The 26,557-nt window shown below is 35.8% G+C and overlaps 1 protein-coding gene across 4 annotated transcripts in view; it reads right to left on the minus strand.

The window, feature by feature from the left end:
• LOC105195019 (protein eva-1 homolog C) overlaps nucleotides 1-26,557 on the minus strand; it is a 211,531-nt gene that overhangs the window by 39,433 nt on the left and 145,541 nt on the right. For all 4 annotated transcript variants that reach the window (XM_039454594.1, XM_026137655.2, XM_039454593.1 and 1 more), the window contains exons 6-7: nucleotides 19,832-19,981; nucleotides 16,265-16,414 (exon numbers count right to left, since the gene is read on the minus strand). In XM_039454594.1, coding sequence (XP_039310528.1) covers nucleotides 16,265-16,414; nucleotides 19,832-19,981 — 300 coding nt within the window. The remainder of the gene's footprint in view (nucleotides 1-16,264; nucleotides 16,415-19,831; nucleotides 19,982-26,557) is intronic.

The raw sequence follows: 26,557 nt of genomic DNA on the forward strand, positions 1-26,557 counted from the left end.
TGTTCTATCATATCCGCTTTTTAATGATAAAATAGCCATTCTCCATTCTAAATTCGTACTAATTCGTGTCGAAAAGTGAAGATAAATTTCTTTTTTTCGTTCTCTTCCTTCCTCTGCTTCTCTCCCACTCGTCCACCGTCTTCCTCTCTCACTTCACCTCTTTCTCTCTCTTTCTCTCAGTATGTGTGCGTTGGAAGCCACAGCCATAGTCGAGCGAACAGGGGAGCCGCCCATGAATTCATTTGCGAAGGGGCTTCGTTAATTTCGCCCGGGTGCACTTCCCAATCGGCGGTCGCCTGTGATTGAGTGCACGGAGAGGAGTGCGTAAATCGAGCGTGCATATGTCTCAATATTCGCGCGTGGGATGTGTCTGCGTGCATTGTACGCGCACGGTTGAGCAATGCAGCGGCGCGGTACGAGACATCCACGTCCCTTGATCAAAGTGCTGCCTAGGTTGCGTGCCCGCATGGTTCAGCTACCGGCACGTCGCCACACAGACGTCGACTTATTCGACGCTGTATCCGATGTAATTTTCATTAAGCGTATAAGCACACGACTGTCCTGAAAAGTGTAACAGCTGATTGCGCCGGCGCATCGATCGCCTCGAATTACAAAGCTACATTAACGAATTTGCGTATGTGAAATATTCGAATATTAATAATTTGACGTATTAATTGTTATATATGTTAAATAATTATTAGAATATTTCATTTTTTATATATATATAAACGGTTTGGGAAGAGAAAGAAGAAGATATTAACGCAACATCCCTTACTCAATTATACGTTTTAGCAATTTACTTTTTACATTTTCGCGAAATATCCTACGTCTCAAGAGAAAAAATTCGCGCTAAAGTTGAAATAAAATTAAATTTTATCACTTTAGAAGCTGCCGAAAGCTTAAAAAGTAATATATGTATATAATTTCTAGAAACACGAGTAACATTTGTATCAAATTCAAATCTATTGTACATCCTCGCCGCCACAATTCGTACATAATCCCGAAATCCGATATTAAAACGAGACGATCTATCTCGGCTAGAGTATCTCGTTATCTCGGGTCAAAGTAGCATTGGTAATGGGATGCATCGGCGCAAATGCGGTAGCATCACAAGCCTGGCAATGCAATTATAATGCAATTGTAACGGACGGTCTTATTGTAGAAAATTTAAACGGACGACGACAAACGACAAACGAATTTCACAAATTTGGACCGAGCGTCCGGCAAATGCGACAATCACGACAGTTTCCCATCTTATTCGATCATAAGCTCTTGATGGTTGGTTCGCGAAGGTTGTTGCATCGAGCGAAAAAGTTCGATGGCTCTGTGCTCGCAGCCCTCGGCTATGCTGCAGGAAATTCAATTCCCGCGTCAACAGAAGCGAATTTATCGTGGCCTGGATAAAGGGAGGACCTGCGAGAGGTTTAGAGGAAATGTACGAATACAAAACTTTCCCCTCGAGTTACTAGTGAATTTGTTGCTGCGAGACTACACCTTGTTGCATCTATTCGCATATACACGTTTTTTCCCTGTTTCCGCTAGTTTGACGCGAAAAAGTCATTTCCTAGCGAATACCAACTTAAGAGTCACGCGAAGAGCGTCGAGAAAACGCGAGTTTGCGCCAGTTCCATTAGAGTCGAGTCCACGTGTATATTTCGATACCTAAAGAGAATAAGTTAGAAAATAAACGAACCTCGGTAAGAATTTTAATGATAAGAGAATCACCTTGTTTCAAATAGCAAGTTTGCTAAGCTTTACTTTATCGCTGCTCACAAGTCCGGCGGCGTATAACGACGAAGAATGGAAACTTTAGGAAAAGATAATAGCTGGTTGAAAAATATATGGCGCTCCTTTAAAAATAGCCGTTTATCTGCACTGTTCATCTGAGAAAGCAATATTATCGAAATTGCAGAGTTTTGCAGAAAAATACTTGTTTAATCCCCTTATTTAATTCTCAAAATTCAATTATATTAAGCGACAGCCAATACTTCCCAGTGAAAATTGATGCTACAATATTAGCTTGATAAAATATAGGTGTTATATAAAAAAAAAATACGTTTATGTACATGTAGAAGCCACATTCATCTGTAAAAATATTTTCAGCTGAAAAAGAATCGCTCTTAATTTATTAAACGAGTTGTTTCGTGCGTGAACAACAAATTAGCGTAGTATATCTCCTTTCTCACTTACTTCAGACTTCACAACGAAAGAAAAAATAAATAGTTATTCTCTAATAAATGGCGTACTCTCGATAATTAAGTATCGCTTTTTCCGTAGACCGGAATAAACGAAATGCTTTTCTCTTGTTCCTCTCTGGTGAGAGCAAATCTTATTTCTCTTTTTTTTCCGAAATAACAAATATCTTTGTGAAGAAAAACCGCATATTTGATCATTGTATGTTAATTACAGTTGAACAATGAGTAAGTAAGAAAATGAGTTCCTTTAGTAAATTCTCTCGCAGCACCCAGTGTAATATAGCCCGCTCAAAATAAATTTACATATATGTACGGTTTAAATTACTGTCGTTAAAATAAAAAGAATAGAGATTTCTGTATTTTATATGGATAAAACGTGACAAAAAAAATATTAAAAATACTAATATCAAGAGAAAAAACACAAATTCAAGATAGGTTATGTGTATGCGTGCGTGTATGTAAATTAAATTCGTTCCCGCAAAAGTTTGTTTTTAATAATACGTTTATCGTAATGCGATAAATAATCAGGGGTTAAAGGAAGGATTATAAAAGCAATTGCTACTATTACTTACGAAATGATTTGAAATACGGGAACAAAAATTGGACGAGTATGACTTTATACAAAATTAGAAGAAAAACATTTTTAAAAGATATAAAAAATTTTAAATAAATATTTTTAATATTCTATAATAATAATTATTTTTAATATCCTGTAACATTTTTATTCAGTTAACATGTATATGTAGCACAATGTAGAAGAAAGTCGTCAATACTATTACGTTTTTAGATTATATTTTGTAAATAAAAATAAAAAATAAAACTTTGAAAACAAAATACACAATAAAAAATATCTTCTAATAAATGGTATAAAAGTTTGTAAAATATAATTCCAAATGTTGTAATAATTAGGTTTTTCGTAAGATAAACAAAAACGAATATCTGAGAAAATAAGTTCTAAAAACACAGTAATATTACATTTTCCTTTACTTTTCCTTTAACATGGATCATCTATATAAAATACTTATAAGTTAATGTATACAAAGATTCCTAGTTTCACTTTGATGTAAAACGTTTTCTTGTCGATTTATACAAATACCTTACGCTGTTCAACAACATAGCGCAATAATGTATGAAAATTAAATTAGGTTAAGATAAATTTCATAATTACTTTTATTTTATCTTACACATGGACGTACTTAGAATTTAGTAAAGAACAGAAAAAGAGGGCAAAATTTATCTTTATTCAAAGTATATTAAAACACTTAAATTAAAACCAGTTTTCGAGGATTTTCTATGAATACATTTTCAAAGGAACATTCTTACTTTCAGTACCATTTTCTGTATGCTTTTTAGAATTTTTTGGGAAAAATATAAAAGCATAATATCGTAAAACGTGGTAAATTTATTCTTTGATATTTAAACGTTCTTTATAAATTTTTTTTAAGTATGGTTCTTGTCCAAACTACAATCAAGTTAAAAATTGATATTGTGAAAGCAGCAAAATAAAAAAAAATTTTTTTTCATTTTTTTTTTTCAAGACTTTTTCTTACTAGAAAACTTAAAAATTATAATTTTGATTGTAATTTTAATCCGAATAAGAAGGGAATATAAATATTTTAATTCGACCTATTGTAAACCACACATTTCGTCCTTAAACAAACTACATTGCACATTTTATTATAAATATTTTCTAATAATTCTGAATCAATTAAAACAAGATGAGTTATCGCATGAACAATTTTTAAAAAATGTTTCGAAAGAAAATTTTTTTAATTTTGCAAATACTCTATACAGAAAACAGTTAACAAAAAACTTTTATAAGTCTCTTACTTTTAATCTACTTTCTCTCTCTCTCTATTTATTAAAAAGTACTTAAAAATTAATAATCAATTTTTTCTTAAAACCAAAAGTAAGAATACTCTTTATAATACTTCTTCAAACTTCTTTTTATCGTGACCACAATTTTTCTGTTTATACTTTGTGTGATATATAATCCACTGAAACAATTTTCTGATATTGTTAACCAATCAGGTTAGTTTTTACTCTTTGCAGCGTTGAAAGACCTTTTAATGCAATTCGTTGTGCATGGTCGGACCAAGGAAATATGCAAGGCATGTTTCGTTGCTGAGAAGAAAGTTTCTTTTAACAGTCTTTTAATAATCTTTGTTAGTTCTAATTCTTGAAATTGCCTTTTCAATTCTTTAATGCCTGGGAAATAATGTATAAACACGTATTAGCCAATGAGCGTTTAATTTTCCCTCATAAAAATGATTCTTACAATTTAATTTCTTCTTTAAAATTTAGGAGAAGGACAAGCGCTCTTTTGTACGTTCATTACTCTATATGATTTTTATTATCTTATTGACAGATGTGTTGGTTTATGTAACATCCCAATTTTATGTTTAAAAAAGCATTATAACAAAAATAAAGAGAAAAATAAAAATACAACAATTTTACAGCATTATAAACATGTAAAATAATCTAATGTTATCAATATATTTCTATCACTTTATTTAAAATATGCAAGTTGCAAAAGAAAATCGTATAAATTTCATTCTTGCTAAGTAAAATTTATATAGAAAAAAGTGAATGTGAATTATGGATTTTCTAATAATCTAAGCAGATCATATTTTTATTAATTAATAAAATGCAATGTTTTCAAAAATAACGGGTTGCTTTACTTATGTGGCTATTAACAATTTTCTTCTACATATTTTTTAAATATGACTTAATTAATAAAGCATTTCAACGTCATTGTAATTACTTCAACCTCATAAGAAATTAATAAAAGCGCAAAAACATCCATTATTGTGTAACGTACCGTTCTTGAGTAAACATTAGATTTATTGATTCTTTTACTGTAAATACTTCTCATTTAAAAAGTATTATACTCATGACTCTTTATCGTATAAAGGTTTTCGTTTTATTCTCGAATTAGAAATATGCCAATAAAATTTCGGTCGTAAGTGGGACATTTTGTACATTAAAATTTGAATAAGTCTCAATATTTATAAATATATCTATCTCTTTTTTTTAATATCGCGATGTAAAAATTGATTTAAAAAAATGGTACGAGCGATGCATAAAAATCGTGTGCATTGTTCAAATTCGTGTTCAACAATATGTGCTTTTAAAATGCTATGATTTTCAAGCTCAAAAACAAATACTTGTCAAAAAAGTATCGATTGTACTATTCTACGACAGAAATGGTTAATGACTAGTATATCGTGTTCATAGTTCGTGAATTCAATTATTCAAGTTGTACACGAACGTATACACCTACTCGAGGACTGCAACCGGCAGCTGGTTGTTAAACGTCCGCAGCTTGGTATTACGCGTAATATCTGGCACCTGAAGTTGATAGACACCTCGCCAAGACTCGACCACTTGTTGAGAACTTGACGATTTCGCAATGATCTGTAAACACTGCTGCAAACTGCACAATTGTGCCTAACAATATTTAGTGAAATCAAGAGAATTGGCAGAGAGGCGACTGAATAGTAGTGCATCGAGGATGAAACTTCATAATGTCATAACAATTCGCTTAGAAGTTTGTCTCAGGTGCAAACAGCGATGATTATTTCATTACGTGTCTTCAAGAAGCATTTGCTAGAAATAGAGAGCACGTTGTATACGAATATTTTCAAAACCTTCGTTTTTCACAAAAAATTCTCTTATCTCTAGATTCTTTCTGCGGTTCATTAAAATTGCTTAAAAAAAAAAAAAAAAAATCTACATCGCGCTGCATCGATACGATCTTAGAGAACTTCTATTATAGCGTAATAAAAGTTCTGTAAGAATTCACGTAGCCACTATGAGACGAAAACTGATAGCGCGGACACTTGTTGAAGATTGCGAAGGCGACAAGTTGCAGACACGAGAGAAATTGCAATAGAATAGCGTACGATCTCGGACAAATCCGGGGACGCTGGATAAGAAACGATGGGAATAAAGCGCCTGGATCTCGGGCAATTCCCGATGTCTTCAATTCTGAAAGACATCGGCAAATGTTGTCCGGCACCAGAGGAGTGGCGAGCTTTAACGAGTTTACGATCTAAAATATGCAATCATAATCAACGAGGCTGCCTGCACGGCTTCACCACGCGTTTTCCAATACTGAAATATTCAACGGTCAGTTTTCTCTCTGCCTCAATGGCGGAATAAATTTTGCACGATTTCGCCGACGCAACAAAGAGGACGAAGAATTGAACGACAAATTAATATCGAAAAAAGAAAATTGAGATCTTGTCAACAGGAATATAGGACGTCCTAAATAAAGAAACGTTAAACTTTAAAATCAATGACCCATATTTTCAGTTCACTTTAATCGATAAATGCATCTTTAAACGCATAGTTGCATATACTATAGAATCTCGGAAATATAAATGAACGCATTTATACCATATGCACATAAAAGAGAGTTGAGAATATAAGCTAATAGTCTATCGCATTTATAATACGTTTATTCATCTCACTTGTTAATTTTCACGTTCAATTTTTATAAATATTGTACATAAACTTTAAAATTGATCTCTATTTCATTTGGATTATTCATCATAATTATAACAGCATGCTGATATATTATTATAAGCCTCAAATCCGATTAGTTTCATCAATATTTAAGGAATATGGAAATATGTTTATCTGTTTGAGTTATTAATTCTAACTTTTATTATAATTTATGAGTTCTTGTTAAGCATGAAGCAAACGTAGATCGTATCCAATCTCGATGGAATCGAGATTTTATTTCATATCTCCAAGTCCTTGAGAAATTTATTTCTCACACGTCCTATGTATATAAAATACGAATATCTTTAATTCAAATATCTCTGAATATCCTACATCGTCATTTACACATGCTACTCGCAAATAACGGAATGCATACAAATTAAGGCATTTATTAATATGGATGTCCGGTATCACGCGTGACACTGTCACCGAGCGTCGAAAACGATAGCGATTGATCGGCGTCGGCCTGAATTGTTAAACGTAAATCGAATAATTCAAGTGTCGACGGTGTACACCGTGCCCAAATTAGCGCACGTCGCCGTCGACGTGAAAAGACGAATTATACTCGTCTGGACCCTAGGAACGGCGCACAATACTCGCGCATAATGCGTACAATGATTAAAAGCGCTTCTGGCTACGCACCATCCTGCGCAGACGGATCGAGAATTGTTATGAACACAACTGTCGAGGGAAACCAAAGGGAATCCAGCAACTGCTACTCAAATTTGAGAATTAACGTCTATCCGACGGCGTCGTACGAAAATTGCAGCGGTACGAAGTAAATTGCAGCGAAACAGGCTAACGAAGAAAGCCGAGCTCGAGCGGAGTTAATAAAATTCACTCGCATTCGTACGCAATTCGTAACGCTTTTATTTTGCAACTCGTCAATTAACCGTAACGATGACCGCGTGTGCGTCTAGGCAAATGGTTTTTTTCGAAAACATCAACAAGGTTGGAAATCCGAATGGGAGGGAGTCGGCTCTGAAGGATTAGTTCATTAATCTTCCATGAGAGAGACACCGCCACGTGGTAATTCACTCTTTAAAATGGAAATCGAGAGAAATTCTCGGCAAAGGACCTTGAAAGTATCACGCACGTTAGCATACCGAAAAAGTAGTTTCGCTAACGACCCGATCCTCTCACTTTTGTGCACCAAGTTTGAAAGGAAATGAAATTTTCACGACTTTTAGCTTATGCTTCCGCTTCTGTATGTAAATTATGTAAATGCAGCCAGTTAATTAATATCAGCGATAATTAATTATATTTAAAATTTTTGGCGAACATTACTGAATAATTACAAACATCAAAATGCATGCAAAATTGGCATTAATGTCACATATGTAACATATGCAGGACGAGCATATATTAATAATGAAATATGTCAAGAGGATTATTTAATTATTAGTATCATAATTCATATAAGTTTATTCGGTCAAATGTTTAAAAGAGCAAAAAAGACCAGAGAAAGGTTTCGTTTAACGTCAAACGCATTTTGTTGCCCCTTTACATTGCAATTTCATAATCACATGCGCAAAAAGTATTTGATTATCTGCGAGAGACATTTTCTGTATTTCATGTCATATAATAAAATGTATCGTTGTCCGACATTAGAGAATAAACGTTAAAAGATTAGCGTTTTTTTTTCTCTCTCCCCTCTGTCTCATCGATTTCCCGGCGCACGTATGATAAACCAACTGCAGCTGCGCATGTGTGCGTCAACATTTGCTTTTTCTTTGGACAAATATAATCAATTACACAGATCTCTTTTCTCTAGCAAATATTTTGCGACAATACCGTTTCAAAAATATACCACGTATACTATATTTCTCAAATATTATCCATCGTTAATACACGCAATCTCGCGCATTTGCTATTTATTAATTAAAATACGTCTCCGTAACCGAAATAGATTGTGATATATTAGCTTGCCGCATTTCTAATGAAAATATATTGCAGCTACACAATGAGATAAATACCAAACGCATTCTCGTTGATAATGAAGATAGCGCGACTCAAGGATTAAGAAAAAAATTAGTAAACTGTAACAACGTTGCATATGAAACGTATACACCGTTTAAACGTAAATTATCAGACAATATCGAATAACAACTCCGTTCCGCACGGATGGAATTGATTATACGCCGCATGAAGGTTATTTTTCATTAACAGCGCAGCTCGGATTAACGGCTGAAATTCGAGGGGTCATTACCTCACGATGAACGCTGCGCTGTAAAGTAGCTATATAGCCGTACGCGCCATCGAGTTGGCACTTCGATCCCTAATTAGCTTCGTGGCTACGCGAGCGCTTGATTTTCTATCGTTGATTGACATGGCTCTTCAGCCACGTGTCAAAATTCAATTGAGACGAATTGCCGTGATGCATCGGCGCTTCGTTAAGCAGCGCGGAGCGTATCAATGGCCCCTATTATTGTAAATCGAACGGCTATTATGTAAAAGCGACCGAGCGCCAGTTTTAACTGTTCTACTGAAGTATTTTGAAAAAAATCTTAGGTCACGAAAATATCTCTACGAAAGGCAAAAAAAAAGAGAGAAAGAAGATTGTAATAAGAAAAGTTTGGCAACTTAAAAACTAAAAGAAAAAAAAAATTAAGTTTGAAAGTTTTGCAAAATGCTAAATGAATTCAATCAAAGTTTCGAAGATGACTTTCAAAATTGCTCAATTAACGTCTCCGAGGAAATTATTTAAACGCATTAAACTGAACTGAATGCTCTTGCGAACGTAGTTAAAGGATATTTCCATAAATGATTTTATATCGACGGACGAGACATGTATATAAAACGGCAAAATCAGCCGGGTACTATCGGCGAGAATTGGCAATTCTCTTGCGAAAAACAAGAAATAATTAACCACGACCGCGTGGCGCGACGAGAGGAAAATAAACCATGAGCCTAATCGATTTTTTCAATTGACTGATATCAACCGATGTATTCGTATCGTGAAATTAAGCAACGCATTCATACGTCGTTAAGCGTCGACTGATTTGACTTTGGACATAGGCTGTGTGTGTACATACACTTTGTCAACGAGATCCCATGTGTGAAATCAACGGGTGATTCAGTTTGGACCAGGGGGAAATGGATGGTGAAATCCGACGAATTTAGTTTCTATCGTTGGTGAGACGTGAATAATAATATAACGTAATAGAGACATAATATATAACAGAGGAGAATTCTCAAGTTGCTCATTCTAGTCGTACGTAACGCCAGTTAATGACCATTACCATGATTTATGATTAATCAAGCAACGTTATCTGAGAAAGTTTAGCCATGTAATATTTTACGATTCATATGTGAACTTTGTTTGAGTCACATTAAACGTAGCTATCGCCGAATCAAGTAAAAAAAAAAGAAAGATTTAATATATAAAATAATTTTTTAGCTTTAGAGTAAGCAATGCAATATTTGTAATGTAAATGTAAAAACCAGAAATAATTTGATGGAAATTTTTGGTTGATTACAGACACATTGTTTTCTACATATTAGCTAAAAAAAAAAAGTAGATTTGTCACTAGTATCTATCAAAGAAAAGTTTAAAAGTTTTAACCATGGGAATCTAATTACACAAGTCGAAACAGTTGCAAGTGCGAGTTAAGTACAGAAAGCAATGATGGAATAAATTTGCGGTTAATGAAGTAACGCTTAAATAAAGTTAATGAATGGAATTAGGAATTGCTTTATACGGTTTCATAGATGGTACCGTGTTCTGCCTTTTATGATTTATAAAAGTTTTGCATGCTCCACCGGTAAAAAAACAACATTCTTCGAATATTTCCCTTCCTAAAGTTTACCCTTCTCTCATCCCTACCAGCACAGTTCTTTAATAGCTTCTGCTGTAAATAAGTTCCGCCTGAAAGAGGGATTTTTTACTTCACGGATATTACCTCGCGGAAAAAATATATGTTTAACGCAAGAGGGGATTAATTTGTGACGATTAAAAATTTTATACGTAGATCACTTTTTATCCGTGACTTTATATCCCCATAATGTCTAAGTAATTTTTGAGGGGCGTCCGTTCATTATTTTTAATATATGCTTCAGTATAAGAAAAAAGAATGAGAGAGCACATAGAATAAAAAGAAAAGTTGAAATATATTTCAAAATTAAGTTTTCTTTTCCAAAAATAAAATATTTGGAAGACTTTACGATAATCATTTGTATTCGTGTTACTTAAACATTTGCATGTAAATTTCAGGTCAAAGAACCCGACAAGTTAGGATCATAATAGATATTTCGTATTCTTGTCTACTCTGCAAAGGACGATGGGTAGAATGAGCCAATTTTTGCTAGAGTGGCAACTAAAAACGATGTTTTCTTTGTAGTTTTTAAACCGCTGAATCTGATTCTGACCTTTACAAAATTTTAACTTGTCCAGAAGGTATTAAAATCAGCACATAAAGCATATTAAAAATATAAGAGTGAAACTTTAATCAAATAAATATTCAATAAAAATCGACCGATATGCGAAAAATACAAATTAATAAGTAAAGATTTTATTACAAAGCAAATCTCGACGCTTAAAACTATTTTTTGCGCGAATTTCCTACAATTCCAAGTAATAAAGTACTATAACAGTAAAATACTTTTAATAAACTAAAATCTATATATTATATATAGAAGAGTATAAGCATAAAAAAATAAAACATTGTAAAAAATATTAATGAAATTAATTCTTGCTTGGAATCATTCTCACTATCGGTAACATTCTTCTGGAAAATGTCTGATAAATGTTGAATGTTCAAATAAATCTAAAAAAAAATTACACAAATAAAATACCAAATTATGGCAACGTAAGAGTATTCAACAATCTTGCATCCATAAGAGAATCGTGGATGTTACTTTTGAAACTTTTTTTATTAAGATGTACAAATACGGTACGTTTTTGTAGACTTTGAATATCGAGAATCAATGTTTTGAGCAAGAAACTTGCTTCTTTACTTAAGTCAATATTGTATAGTCGACAATCGATGTTTTCTTTGCAACCTGATATTTAGAATCTGCGTTGCAGACTCAACATTGCCTTCGCTTTTAGCTATTAATAACTCTATATTTGTTCTTTTATCAAGTAAAACATGAACTATTAAGAATGAAAGCCTTGTTGTTTAATTAGCAAGAAAATGAATTACTGTGTTCGTAAGTTTACCAATAATTATTCACGTGCGATACCAGTTTAATAGCTTTACGTGACTTATTATTTTTTGAACAAACTAAAATTTTTTAAATCAGATTTTAGTCAGAATGAGATTCAGCAGCTCAAAAATTACAAAAATTTAAAAAAAAAGCAAACCGTTTTTACTCCGGGACAAAAATTCGCCCGTTTTACTCATTGCCCTTTGCCATATAATAATGATAATGAATATATCGAAACGATTTTGTGTATTTTGTTAATAATCGATTGGGATTTGATTCCATCTCGCGGAACGCGGATTTGCAGAGCTTTACTTTCAATTCCAACGCGATTGACAATCTACGCTCGCGTAGAATCAAAGAGGAGGAGGTGGGACTTTGATGTACATTGATAATTCATGCGGATCCAATTACACTTTGAAATCGCCTGATAATTGTGCTCAGTAAATATTCTAGGAGAATTCAGCAAAGAAGACAACGGAGCTCTACAGAAATAGCATCCAAAGGATGGGAAGCACGCTTTACAGAAATAGTATGAGACATGCGTTTGATTTCGTTCGGAATATCGTCATCCGATGCAAGTTCAACAGAAAGAACGTTTCCGGCGTTACCATTCGCTACATGATAATTCTAATCGATAGAAGGATATTTACCGTTCTTTGTCCATCACTTTTCAACAGCATATAAAATGATCACACTTACACTGTAAAAAATAAAATGCTAATTTATATGTCCCTTTTGTATGTTCCAGAAAGTCCACTCTAAATTTTAAGTTAAAATAACTCTTGTTTTAACTGAATAACTTAAAATAAGAGTTATTTTATCTTAACTTTTGAGTTATTTTAACTTAAAATTTAGAGTGGACTTTCTGGGACATTTTATTTTTTACTGTGTACATAGTTTATTATATTGTTAATAATCAAAAATATAAGTAAAAATTTACCTATTTACGCATGTATACGTATACACATATATAGTACATACATATATATACTGAAAATAAAAAGTCATTAACTTGACTAAATTTTCAACTCAATTAAATTTTTTCAGTTCAAGTATTTTGTATTTGACTTAAATTGTACAAATGCTTGAACTGAAGAAATTCAATTAAAATTCAAGTTGAAAAATGTAGTCAAGTCAAGAACTTTTCCTCAGTGTATAATATCAAAAATATTAGGCATCAAAAACAGTTTTATTTGAATTTAAAAATTAAAATCACATAGCAATATTTTAAATTTATGTAACATATCAAAAATATTATAATGTGAGTTTAATTTAAATAAAAATATTTTCGATACACAATAGTCTGTACGTAAATCTATATTTTATTAAAATTCAAAATGCATACAAGAGATTCAAACATAATGGATATATGAATTGTAGAATATAATTCAGTATTTCTCATAACATTGCTTTCATTTATACGTATTTAGTGACAATTTTAATAAAAGCGTTGCAATAAATAAACTAATTTTGACGTAATTTTTCTGCAATTCAATTCTCTGAATTAGCAATTTACATTCGTCGTGAAAAAAAATCGATTCACAACAAGCCGTACTTTCTTATCATACCGATTTATTATTCCTCGAGCATGTTCTCTTGGCAACGTGTGCGCATACATGCATGAGTAAGAAGGAAGATTTGTGATATTGCTTTAGAATGAACCTCGAATTACTTTAATACGAATTACTTTAATACCTCAACGAGTATATTTAATAGAAAATCTCATCTTCGTGTTATTCAATATAAAAATGTGTAAGGAATTTTGTCTCGGAATCGCATATAAATTTTTTGTTGCTACGAGCAAAAGCATTCCCAATTTGAAGGAAGGAGAAAAAAACTGCATTGCTCTCTTAAAGGAAAAAGAGAGACAAAAATCAATCATACAACATTTACATGTCAACATTCTATTCACAGATTTCTACATTTGCGCAGCCATGTATTTTTATAACAACGCTGTTGTAAAAATTGTCGAAAAAAAAAAATGTGGTTTTGTGTTTCGATGTTTCATAAACGCTCGATCGCAAAGAGACGTGACCGGCTCGGAACGACAGACGTTTTATTATTTCACGAATTTTTTCACGTACGAACGAATGCGCATATTTTGCTCACGGCCACCGGGAGTGCCGCGTGTTACGAAGAACTATGCATGACTCGCCGCCAAATTAGAATACCGAGCGACGATTCTCCGTTTTTTTTTCCCCTTTCTCAAACGTTGCTGGCCAGTAACAGGAACCGAAGTGACATTGACTAATGAGCTCGCATCGGGCATTCACAGCCACATGCAAATGCGTGCTCGTCTACGTCGCGCGAATCATAATCCGTGCACGGTCGTTTACGGGCGGTAATTTGACGTGCGACGAGCCACGAAAGGGCCAGCGTGATTCCCTGCCCTTCCACTGCCAGGAGGCACTTACCAGTTTAATCGCGACGGAATTTCATCTTCGGGTCTCTTCAATAACAAAAAAAAGAAAGGAAAAAAAGGAAAAAAAAAGAAATCCACATCGTATTAAGAAAATACGACAGAGATGCATTTCACAGGCGCGCCGTATCTGAAATTCAGAACGATTGTCGCGCGAAGCCTGCAGTGCCGTCGAAGCGAGAGATCAAAAGGGAATATCTTAAGTACGGATACTTTAAATAAGAATATTGAGTTAGCACATAATATCATTTTCATTATGCGTAACGCTATCTAAATACTCGAACTATTTCTCAGTCCTCCTCCTCCACCGGTTTCCTCCCTTTTTTTTTTCGCCGATTCTTAAAGCAAGTTTTATAGCGAAGAATTCGCGAGCCAGTTTCTACGGCAGGAATAAATCTTACGCGTTTCAGGAAAAATTACAGCGTATTTTTATAACACAGCACCTTCTTTTCTACACTTTCCTTCCTTTGTTAAGGAGGTAAGAGATGGTTACGATTAATGTAAACGAGGTATTCCGCAACAAAGTAATACCCGGTTATAAGAGCGCGCAGCGCTATTCGCTGACGAAATGCACGTGCACGCGGGGCATGTGTAATTTCGCTCGCGAGGGTAAAAAAAAGATTCGAGCGTGGAGCAACACTATGACGACGACCGTGCGTTTCGCTTTTTCGTTGCACCACCCACGGGGGCGGCACGAGCATCTAGCAAGTAGTATAAAACTTGCCCTGTTAACGTCTCCCAATTCGCGTGCAACTTTTCGCGAAGAATGTTATTGCAGTGTTGCGGCTTCACTGAAAGGATTCGAAGATTTCCCGCGGAAAGAGTTTGTACATGCGAGCGTGTGCATTCACGCTCGAAAATTCAACCATGATGCAAATATTGCGGCTAAACGCATTTGCGCTCCGCACGATTCGTTTCACTCTACGTTTCTCGGGTTTTTTTTTTTTTTGACTGCGGCGAATTCTTGATTAGTTTTACAAAAATGTGGCGCGCCAGCACGATGTAATTGACACTCGCGTAAAATTATTATTACGGATACGGTACCGTCGATTGTAAACAAACGATTAAACACACGCGGGATAAAATTGCATCGCGGCGATAGCCGGAAATTTTACTTCCCCGGTCTCAAGAGGATAACGTCGCGCGACGTCATGCCCGGAATACGCTCCGGTGATGCCGCTCGTTAGTTTCCGTCGACAGTTTTCACAACAGTTTCTTTCGCTATTCTTCGTGACGCACCCGTTCCCGGCGAGAGTGCCCATTAAAAATGTCGAGGTCGAAATTCAGTACGAATCCCGGGGCTGAGGGAAAAGACCTTACGACGGCGTCATTTTGTTTAAAGCTGTCGCTGACTCGCTGCTGCCGCGCCGAGTCACTTCGAACATCGCAATAAAATAACTTCTCCTCAGAGAAGAACGTTCCTGCGCTCATTATACGCTATTGTGCACCAAGCTCCGGGATAGATCCCCCGGACCGAATACGTTATTGCACGACCCCGTAATACCAGTTTTTTCTCACTACTTTTCAAAGATTGCATCGGCGAATCGCCGCCGGCTATACTACTTTTTTTCGAAAAAAAAAAAAACAAAACGCTCATACAATTTTCTCCGTTTAAATAAGTAATTACTTTTCTCTCTGCACACGACTGGGCACTCTGTACCTCTTACCGCTGTTTTTTTCATAATGTTATTGCAACTCAATCATGAACTTGTCGGTTCTATTTGTGAAGTTACAAACGCCAGGATATACAATGTGTCTCTTAGCACTCGATCAAGCTACGTGTGTTTAAAATTGCTCCTTACAAAAATTTCTAATACATCTACAGCGATTGTGTCATCCGTAAAAGATAAATATGCAATTTAAATGAAGTTTAGTCTTTACGTTTAAATGACATTCAGCTTTGAGAATAAATTGTTAGCATTTGCGAGACACGCTGTACACTTGGTCATTTCGTGACAGCAAAATTGAAGATAGGAGAACTTCTTTCACTCACCGCAGGTGTACACGACTTTGAGATACGTTTTGCTGTCTGGGCTGCAAGGATCTGGTTTGCCGAACGTTGTGCTGTTAGCCACCACCGAGCACCGTCGTTTACCGTGGCATAATTGCATTACGGTTTCCGTTGCAAAGTCCATCATACAATCTGTAACAGTATAGCGGTAACAGTAACAAAACGCGCGTCGTACGAGTGAGTAGTGGAAAACTGACAAAATTTCATGTCCCTTCCTATTCGTTTTCCATAAAGTTTGCGGGAAATTACGGAAGAAATAATGAAATATTTCGCAATAACAACTTCACAAAGGTAAAACGAAAGAGATAATCGGCTCATTGTATAAACAAAAATGTACATAAATTAAAGATGGAGCTTCTAAAAGCCGCATGCATGCAAATCCACCATTGCTTGATTTTGCTTTGTAAAAGTCACGTGAAGTTTACACAACGTAAACATTTTGCAATTCATACGTGCAATTAACTCTTCAATCTGAATCAAATAGAGGGATCTGTTATTCTCCACGAGTTCGGTTTTGAAACAGGTATAAAACATTTGTAAAATTCTGCTCCACGTCGCTTATGATTTACGGAAGACATTGCGTCGCGTTGTTTTCGTTATTGAATACGATCTAAAAAAAGCTGGTTGACAATACAAAGACAGCCGCGTTGGCGAAAGAATGAGAATTTATTGATCCGGCTGCACGCAGAATGATAGGAAAGATGGAATCCGAGGAAGAGCAGGAAGTCTTCGGAGTTTCCGATACTCTTTTGTGCGAGAAAATGTACGTATCGCTCACGTCGACCTGAGACGTGACGACGCAGCGCGTCTCGTGAAGGGATATCAAGGCGACCGCAAGCCATTCATGGCAAAGAAGCACGAAAAAGCACTATTATAACGCGGCACCATTCCGTAGATTTTGTTCCTTATTGTCGCACTCAAGCGGCAAGCAACCTTTCGACCCTCCGCGTTAAAGGGTAGCTCTACGAGTTAGCGGATGATGACCGGACAAGTGGACCAAGGAATTGTGCGGGATGGAAAGATTTATTGGATCATCGTGAACAGAGCCGAGCTATTCATACAACTGTAAAACCAGAATTTCCTTTGCGTTTAAAAGGAACGGAAATGATATTTTCTCTTAAGGAGAGTAAAAGGCAAATAGATAAAGTCTCTTTATATAAAGTTAACTGATTTCTTTTTACTTCTCTTTCTCTAATTTTGTCTAAAATTAGTTGACCGTAACTAACAATAAGAACTATCCATGCGAATTCTTATCTCAAAGATTCAAGCAATTTGGGATCGTTATTGAGATTCGAAACGTGAATACAAAAGAAAGTTATTTTTTATTATTATCAATCAAAGGAAAGTTGGAAATATACATGTGCAATTAAATGATATACAATTAAAAGTAAACAATTCAAATACGAGCAAATAAAAAAAAAATGTATTTGTTAATTTGATGGGCAACCAAGGACCATCAAATAATTAAACAATATGTACGTTTCAAGCATTATATTTTCTCCTTTTTATTATATTTTTCATTTGTGATACTAATTTGTATCTAATTGAATTGTATGCAATTGGAAATTGTAATTCGATATTACCTATAACAATGTTTCATCTTTCATAAGGGACAAATTAATTTATTATAAGCCTTTCTGCAAAAAGTACGAATTAGGCAATTGATTATTTAAATCGTACTTATATAAATATTTTAAATTGTATCGTTTTCAAAAACATCGAATTTATAAATTAAAATAATTAAATGTAAAACTTTATTAAACAATACTTATTTTATTAATAATTTATTAAAAAAGTATTAAAGTTTTAATGATTAAAAAAATAATGAAAAGGTAAAAATATCGAAATAAAACTAGCTCGAATTTATTTTTGCAACCAACAATATCAATTCATATCAATTATTAATTTTATTATTATTATTTATCAATCTTACGGTAGATATTTATCGTAATAAAATTCATGGTACGATTTAGAAAACTTGATAGATTTTATGAAAATATTTAATTTATAATAATTTTAAATAATTATAATAATTGTAAATATGTGTACATAATAAAATGTGTAAAATATTTTAAAATATTCTTTATAAAAATATAAAATTGCATAAATATATAATTATTAATTAACTACATAAATTGGTAAAAAATTAATATCAATTGTAATTTTTTAACGTATCGTTAGCACGCACAGAACAAAATATAACAAAAAAAAATTTAACAGAATATCTGTTAAAATACTATATTATCATATTTCATATTGTACTTCATATTTTTGTCATTAATATATGTTATTTATATTTAATAAAAATATAAAATATTCATGAGACGTACAATTTAAAAACCGATATACAACTCTCCCCTGATATTAAAAAAAAAAGAAGAGAGAGCAAAGACCAATTAGATAAAACAACATCCTTAAATGTACACGTGAACAATAACAGGTCAATGTTTCAGAATTAAATCCATCGTTAAAGTATCAATGGCGTGGTATATTCGCGGTGAACCATTCTCGTTTACGTTCAGCGTACTCTTCGAGCACTTTCACAGGAATCGATTGATTGGACGGGACAAAAAGTTGTCGTCGTAGCAACGCGATCGGTCGACCGACGCATTCATTCGCGAGTTAAAAGAATTTACTTTGAAAAGTTAAATAAAACCCACGTCTTAGGAACGAGAGAGGATGGCAGCGTGCCTCTCGTTCTTCCTGAATTAAAAGTAAGCGACGTGCGCCTCTTTCAATGCGCGAATGCGAATAACAAGCTTTCCCCAATATCAAACGTCACATTTGGCGCTCAAATGCATCTGTCGGTCATTAAATTATCTCACTCCACTTGGAAAAACGGAAACACTCGACTTCCTTTTTTTAGGAATACTCTTGCAGGAGAAACTCACTTTAATTTACTCTTTCCCACATCGACCGAACCTTATCCGAAACTTCGGCAGCCACCGAAGAAAGAGTTGCAATCTCGTCGCCAAGTATGACAATAAACTGGGACAAACATCGACTCGAAGGCTTCTCTGCAAAACTACTCATCGGCCACCGCAGAAGAAACGCAGGATCGATCCGAGGATCGATCGATCTTCATTAAGTTACTAAAAACCGAAAAAAATCCTAAAATTCGGCTATTTACAGGATTGCCCTTTGACTTTATTTATTAAGTGGCATTACGTTAACGACAGGCCGGATTGACGCCTGCGTGTACACGTTACGTCAGCTATGATCCCGGAAAGTGCCGTCGCGTTAATATTTCTTACGAAGTGGATGTGACGTAACTCGAAACGATGCGATATAAAACCAAACCGACATCGAAACGGTATCGGCAAAGGGTGTTCGCGGGAGTTCGTAAACGCATTGAAGCTCCCAAGTTTATGTTCGATTATTTACTGCCTTAATAACAAGTAATACGGTGTCGAGTGCCGCGTACCGTAAATGTCACGCAATCGCGATAAAAAAGAGAGCAGACGTTAAAAAAGAAAGAACTTGTAAGTTGTAAATTATAATTAACCGAGAGACCGCACAAAGTGTCGTTAATTGATGACGAGCACTTACTTTCCTCTTGCACGCCCAGCGGCTGCGGACACTGCAGGGACTCGTATTGCGTTCTACCGAAGGACGCACTGAAGATCGCCACCCTCTGGCCGGGATAGCAAACGAGATTGATGACTTCGTTCTCGCAGGCCACCTTACTCCTGAACTCATCTGAAACCACAAAACCGGCTTTTAATAAACCGCCGTCGCGCCGCGCCGTCGCCACCGCCTCCGCCGCCGCCGCGCAAAACGCAATTATGTTCGCGCGACGCCGCGCCGGTTTATGAAATGTACCTTATTAGCGGCCGTGCTTGTTTCTCATCGTTATCGCAGCGAGAGGCGAAAAAAAAGAGGAATGGGGAAAAAGCACATGTCGGAAATTGCGATGAATCGTGAATTCCGCAATTGGGACTCCGTAGGAGAGAGAGAGAGAGTCGCGATCGCTTTTCTTACGAACAGGCGTTCCCTCGAGGTGAAACAGACGTTGTCTACTCCGTCTCGTTACGTGACGTACCGTTGCATTCGCGAATTTCAATGAACCGGAATGGCTTGCAGCTGCCGATAGTACGTTTTTGTGTTTCTCACCCTGCGGGGTGCAGAAATCACGTCGCACTGGAAAGTTTCTTGCGACGCGGACGCAGTTTGCGAGCTCACGGATTGCCGGCGGACGGTCTTGCGCTGACGTCTAATCGCGAATACTCGATAAAGAAAGACGAATCAAAAGGGAATCTCGCCGATTCTTGAATATTCTCTTAATTTCATTATCATCTACGAAACAAAAGCTTCAGCATATCGTGTCGCATACGTATCGCTCGTTTGTTGCAACGACGACATGGTCAGAAATTGTCTTTTCTGAGTCGTCTGTGGAAAAAAAAAATTCTGATGAGAATGGTATAGAGAGACAGGTCAACAAGAGAGCAATTAAGAAGGTGTAACAAATAATTGTAACATATCATAATGCAGTATTTAAATATAATAAATGGAACATTTCGACTTAACTTGGTCATTTTCAGCCTAATAATATTGATTTACATACTATTATATAAAAACTTTGAACGTAACATATTCTTCATAAACATATGAAAGTAATCAATATCGAGATTGTTGCACGCATGTCAGTGCTCTTATATATAATCGCAATCATATTTCATGATGCCATATTTTTATTTACTTGACACATTTTGACACACAAGCTCCTGGTTTGAAAATGGAAAATGATAGGATTTAATCTTAATTTATGGACTATGATATTATGGAATTGATACATGAGACGACATTATTAAGGACAATACTTCTCTAATATTGCGATTATACATCAACGACCTCAATATCCATTATTTTTATATGTTTATATTTCATGCAAAGTTTTTATAGTGCGTAAATTATCGTTATTAGACTGAAGATGACTAAGACAAGTCAAAACGTTCTATTTATTATATTTAAATTCTGCGTTATAAAATTATAATCTATTCGTTATATCTTTTAAATCGCTCGTTGTGCCGACCTATTTTTCTATACCATTCTATTGTTTAGAAATAATGAGATTATTATTCTGATGAGAATTTGATATACCGAATAAAGAGCTAACAATATTCTTCTATAACAGACCAACAAATATACCAAATTGTTACAATTGTTACAAAGTTGCATTTCAAAATGATGTTATAAAATTGTTTTGACATTTACTTTTAAAACATTCAAACTAAAAATTTTTATTTTTTGAGTTATATCGATGTTGTAGAAAATAAGCGATGTATACAGCTTCAGCAAAAAATGTTAGGTATTTCATATTTTTTAATATATTTTTAACTGAAAAGATTTAAAAGAAATTAAAATATGAATTATCCTTTGAAGAACCTTTTTTTACGTACAATCTCGGTAATCAATACATAAAATAGTACAAATGAAAGAATTCCAGATAAATGAGAAAAACATAGGTGTCTAACAGTTTTAACCAAGGCTGTACATTAATTAACATCAACCAAGAATTACGAGAAATAAACTACGATATTAGCCAATTAAAGTTATTGCGAAAATTGCTTACGAATTTCCACGGACATTATTTCCGCCAACAAAAATCGTAATGTTGCTGACCCCATTCGTCAAAACGAATGGCAACGAAGAAACCCCTTCCCGCGCTTCTTAAAAACTTAAAAAGCTTTATTTTCTTATCTCCCTCGCCCTCGTAAACTTGCAATTAAACGTGTTATAAAACGCGGTCTCGCCGGTGGCAGAATTGGCGATAAAAATTCCGGATGTACGTCCGGTAAATCCACCCGCGTTCGAGTGCAGCGAAACACCGTGGTAACTCGTTGATGTATCACGATTTTGTTGCGGAAGAACAAGTTCGACCATAACCCAGCGATCCCACGCGCGGGCCAACGTCTTTTCATACCGCGACCATGTTTCTTACCCACGCACGGAAGTCGGCGGGCGCACTTATGCTCGAGATAAAGTGTTATGCCCTGCTTTATTGAGTTGGCGATTTACGGTGGTTGCCATCGCGCGCCGGCTTTCGAACTTCTTCCACCGGCGCGGCGGCGAGCCGAAGGCGCAACGGCCACACCACCGTGATATAGTGCGAAATTACGTGAGGTGCGAGACCGTGCGCACACATTGTTTGACACGATGGCTTCACCAAGATCGCCAAACAGCGTGCCAAAAACCAACGGCATCAGCTAATCTTATCAATCCGCTGTATCAGCTGCAGTTTTGTCTTTACTTCGTGCCGCCATAAACACTGGCTGACCTACATCTGGCTTTTATTTTTTTCTAACCCATATTTTTGCTCCTCTGACAAAAATATCGCGTTTTTCTGGATTCATATATATTTTTCGTTTTCCCTCTATGGGCGTATACAACCTGCGCCAAGCTTTAACTAACAAGAACAGTTGCACTGATACAGTCTCGCTATGGCCAGAGCCATATTAAAATATGGAGGAGTTAAAAATCTAAGTTTCAGTTTTAAAATTCCGTAAATTCAACTTTAACATAATAAAATAAATATGAGTCTCCGCTTTACTTCCTTTTATACAAATACATATTTTTCAAATATAATTTTATCAATATAAAATGGCCCATTTTCAATATCACATTTTGATACTGTGTATTTAATATCACTTATATTTTCAACATTATACCGTAATGCTTTTTAATTCCAATCCTGATAAATCGTGTTTTTCCACGTTCATATATTTTCCATTTTACAACTGTCCCACATACGGCCAGAGCGTACACCTCATCTAAACTCTAACGAGCTGATACGTTATTGTTATTTTATTATAACAAAAGATCCCTTGTTCTAAAATAATAATGATTAAAGTTCGCATCGCCCTCATTTGTATATTTTAGTCATGGCGCTCGAAAACTCCAAAATTAGCTTAAAGCACCTAATTCTTCAGATTATAGCCGTAGCATCCAAAAGTTAAGCTAACCTGAATTAACCATTCTTGGCTGTAATAAAAGATAATGCCGTCGCGGATACCGTAGTATCGTAAAGGATGACTTTAAAACGTGGGGATGGTCTGCTCCTCCTTTTAATACACTCTTCCACGTTATCCATGGCGCATAAGATTACGTCGGTTCTCCAAGATTTTTCTACGTGGGATACTGCCCGTATCGCGCTATTACTGCCACGTTACATGCAAAGCAAAAATCGCCGCCACGCCATACTAGCCGGAGCTCTCTCGAGGCTCGTATCCACGTAAAAGTGGCCGGCACTATCCAATGGACATATCAAAGACCGGGGCGTCAATGGCCCGTGAAATTTCGCCCGGAAGAGCGAATCCATGGTATACGCGAGAGAGCTCGCGGAACTTCCTTATTGCCGTGGGAGCTTCGCGAAGCTCATGCAAGTGAAAGAGAGGAAGAGGAGAATAGAGAGAAAGAGAGGGGAAAGGTAGGCGAGAGAGAGAGAGAGAGAGAGAGAGAGAGAGAGAAATGTCCAGTCTGGGGCTTTAATTGGCAAAAAAGAGGAAGCGCCGCCATGGTGCGGAAGAGTGGTGGAAAGAGGGTTGAAAGGGGAGAGAGGTAATTCCCTCGACGGCGGACTACTCGTAGCGACAATGGAGCCGGCTCCTCGCTTTTTCAGCAAAAGGCCGGGACTTCGATCGACCTACTTTTCCTGACATCGATGGAATCTCCAGTTTCCACGTATGCTCGTGTGCATGGGGCGGAGGCGAGGAAGAAGGTAAACGCGAGCGAGTACGTGCCCTTCTCTTCCCGACAGGGCACGTCGGTACCCGTAGCGGCCCGTGTACGCCGACGAATGGAATTCTTTTCAACGTACGTCCGGCCCTTTTTCGAACACTCCACTTCGGTGCGGTGTGGACGCGAATAACGCGGAGAAGGAATACGTGTCGAGGGTGACCGACAAAGCCAAGGAGCTGATAAGGATGGTCTATTAGATCCCGAGCTGAATGAATCACACGTAGCGTGTAATGATGATTACTGCAGAAGTGGCATGAATTAAAAGGAACATAAAAGAAGTAATAAAGAGAAGAGGAACAAACGGACGAACAAAGGGCGCTTTCCGTTTAGTGATGCAAGTCAACACAATCGTCACCCCGTCTTTCTTGGTATTCAATGAGTAATAAAGACAGAACGACGCTTGTTTGGCGCGCGACTCGCGCGTCTGCACTAAACGGAAAGCATCCACAATTACATCGGTGTGAACTATTAAGCCAAGCGTGCGACGAACAATTGCATTATTCTATAAACAATGTGTAAAAAAAAAAATCAGTCATAGTAACGTTCAAAGTTTCGATCTTTCGAAATAAAATTTATTATTGGGTTGCGCATATAAATGGAGATCGAGAAATCAGATCTTTAAAAACGTTCTATTCATTAATCGTATTCAGGTGCATGAATACTATCCGATTGCAATTTGAGTGCTCATTACACGCGCTGCAAATCCCATCGCGATGCGAAACATGAAGCAACCTCGTTTACTCCTCATTACATTGATCATCGAGCGGATGAACGAAGCAAAAATTGATTAGACAGATTAAGCACGTTCGTATACCCGGCTTATTGTGCGTGTACATCGGTGCAATAAGTGGCACGTGTTGTCGTCGGATAGATTTGCGGGCGGCGCGTGAGGTGTCGGCTGGCTTTGGCACGTAACGCGACACCTGTAATATGTAATCGTCCCGTTGATGTATTACAGAGGACAACCGCGTTAGCCACGTACAAGCGTCATCCCAGCGCTCGAGCGTTTTGTTTTTGGACCAAGTTGTGATGTGTGGATGTAAATACGCGAAACGTGAATATACATTTTAATGGATTCGCGAATCGGACTTTATTCGGAGATGATAATGGATTCTTCCCCTCCCCATCTCTTTCTCTCTCTCTCTCTCTCTCTCTCTCTCTCTGTTTCAATAAAAATGCACCGTAAAATCATGGGATATACACGTATCAGCATTTCACTATGTGTACAAACTGAATTTCAAGAATTTATTTTGACACAACGTTAATTAATTTATAGATGCGCCGTATTATTAGGGAGTAATGAGAAAACATTCGCTTGCCTGAAAATGTCATTGTAATTAAAACAAAGTTATAGAAATGTGAAATTCTACAATTTGCATATTCAATGTGTTAGACAACGGACATATATATGAAATAACAAAAATATTATAGCGTTGTTGTAACAAAGTTGCGTGCGAAATTGCAGTGGACACGCATATGTTACTCTAGATAATAAAAACTGCAACAAGAATAAACTTTTGTCTAAAGCGCGCCATTATCGTCATATTTCCTACGTGTCCTTTAGTGAACTGCGAAGTGCAACCGCATGCTTTCTAAATGACTGCTTGTAGTTTTTATTTCGTTGTTGTATGCGACACTATATTCTAAAAAGAAGAAAGAAAAAAAATTAAAGGAAAAGTTTCGTAAAATGAACGCTTTACAAAACACATGGGCGGCTTCTCGCTTATAGTTTCCTGCACTCATCATTTCGCAGCCAGAAAATTATGCGTTACACTTAAGCCGTACTCGCCAGAATTATCAATGCAAAAAAAAAACAGTGTGCGAAATATTTGCGTTACATAATCTGTCTTCGCTATATTAAAACTGAATGTATAAATTCATTCCTTTTCATATTTTTCACGTAATGTAGACATTTATTAAATATTCATATTACTGCGCTGCAAAACTTATGAATTAATATGAGAATTTGCACGATCATTAAATGTAAATTCTCATCTTCTAATAAATAACACGATGCTTTTTTAATAAATAAAGTACATTTGTTGCTTCGACTTGTTTAAAATGTACTTTTTGAAACTAATTTACTGATTCGCTACCTGCATATGTATCTATAAATACGTATCTGAATACTCCGCCACACAAACCGTTGATCTTTACTACTTGTCCGCTCGCAAATGATTTTGCTACTGCAACACTATTTAAAATACAATTATGTTATGTACGGGTGCGTTATAATATTTAATATATAACTAATAAAATGCAGTATTGATTTTATATTAATTTAATAATATATAGTAAATAACTAAAGTATTTGTAATTAATATTCTTCATTAATTTTAAGTTAAGAAAAGGCTCTCAACTAAAATCATTTTCTCTTAATTTTAATCAATAATTCTCTTTTGATCACATTTATAGTAAAATTAATTTTGTAGTGCTCTTTGCGTTGGATTACAATCTTTTTATAAGACATTAAAGATTATTCCCCGGAAGATCTTAAGACTGGAGACTCCCGAGACGATATTCAGAACCATTGTCTTC

Source organism: Solenopsis invicta, chromosome 10 (assembly GCF_016802725.1).
Source record: "Solenopsis invicta isolate M01_SB chromosome 10, UNIL_Sinv_3.0, whole genome shotgun sequence".
Lineage (NCBI taxonomy): Eukaryota > Metazoa > Arthropoda > Insecta > Hymenoptera > Formicidae > Solenopsis > Solenopsis invicta.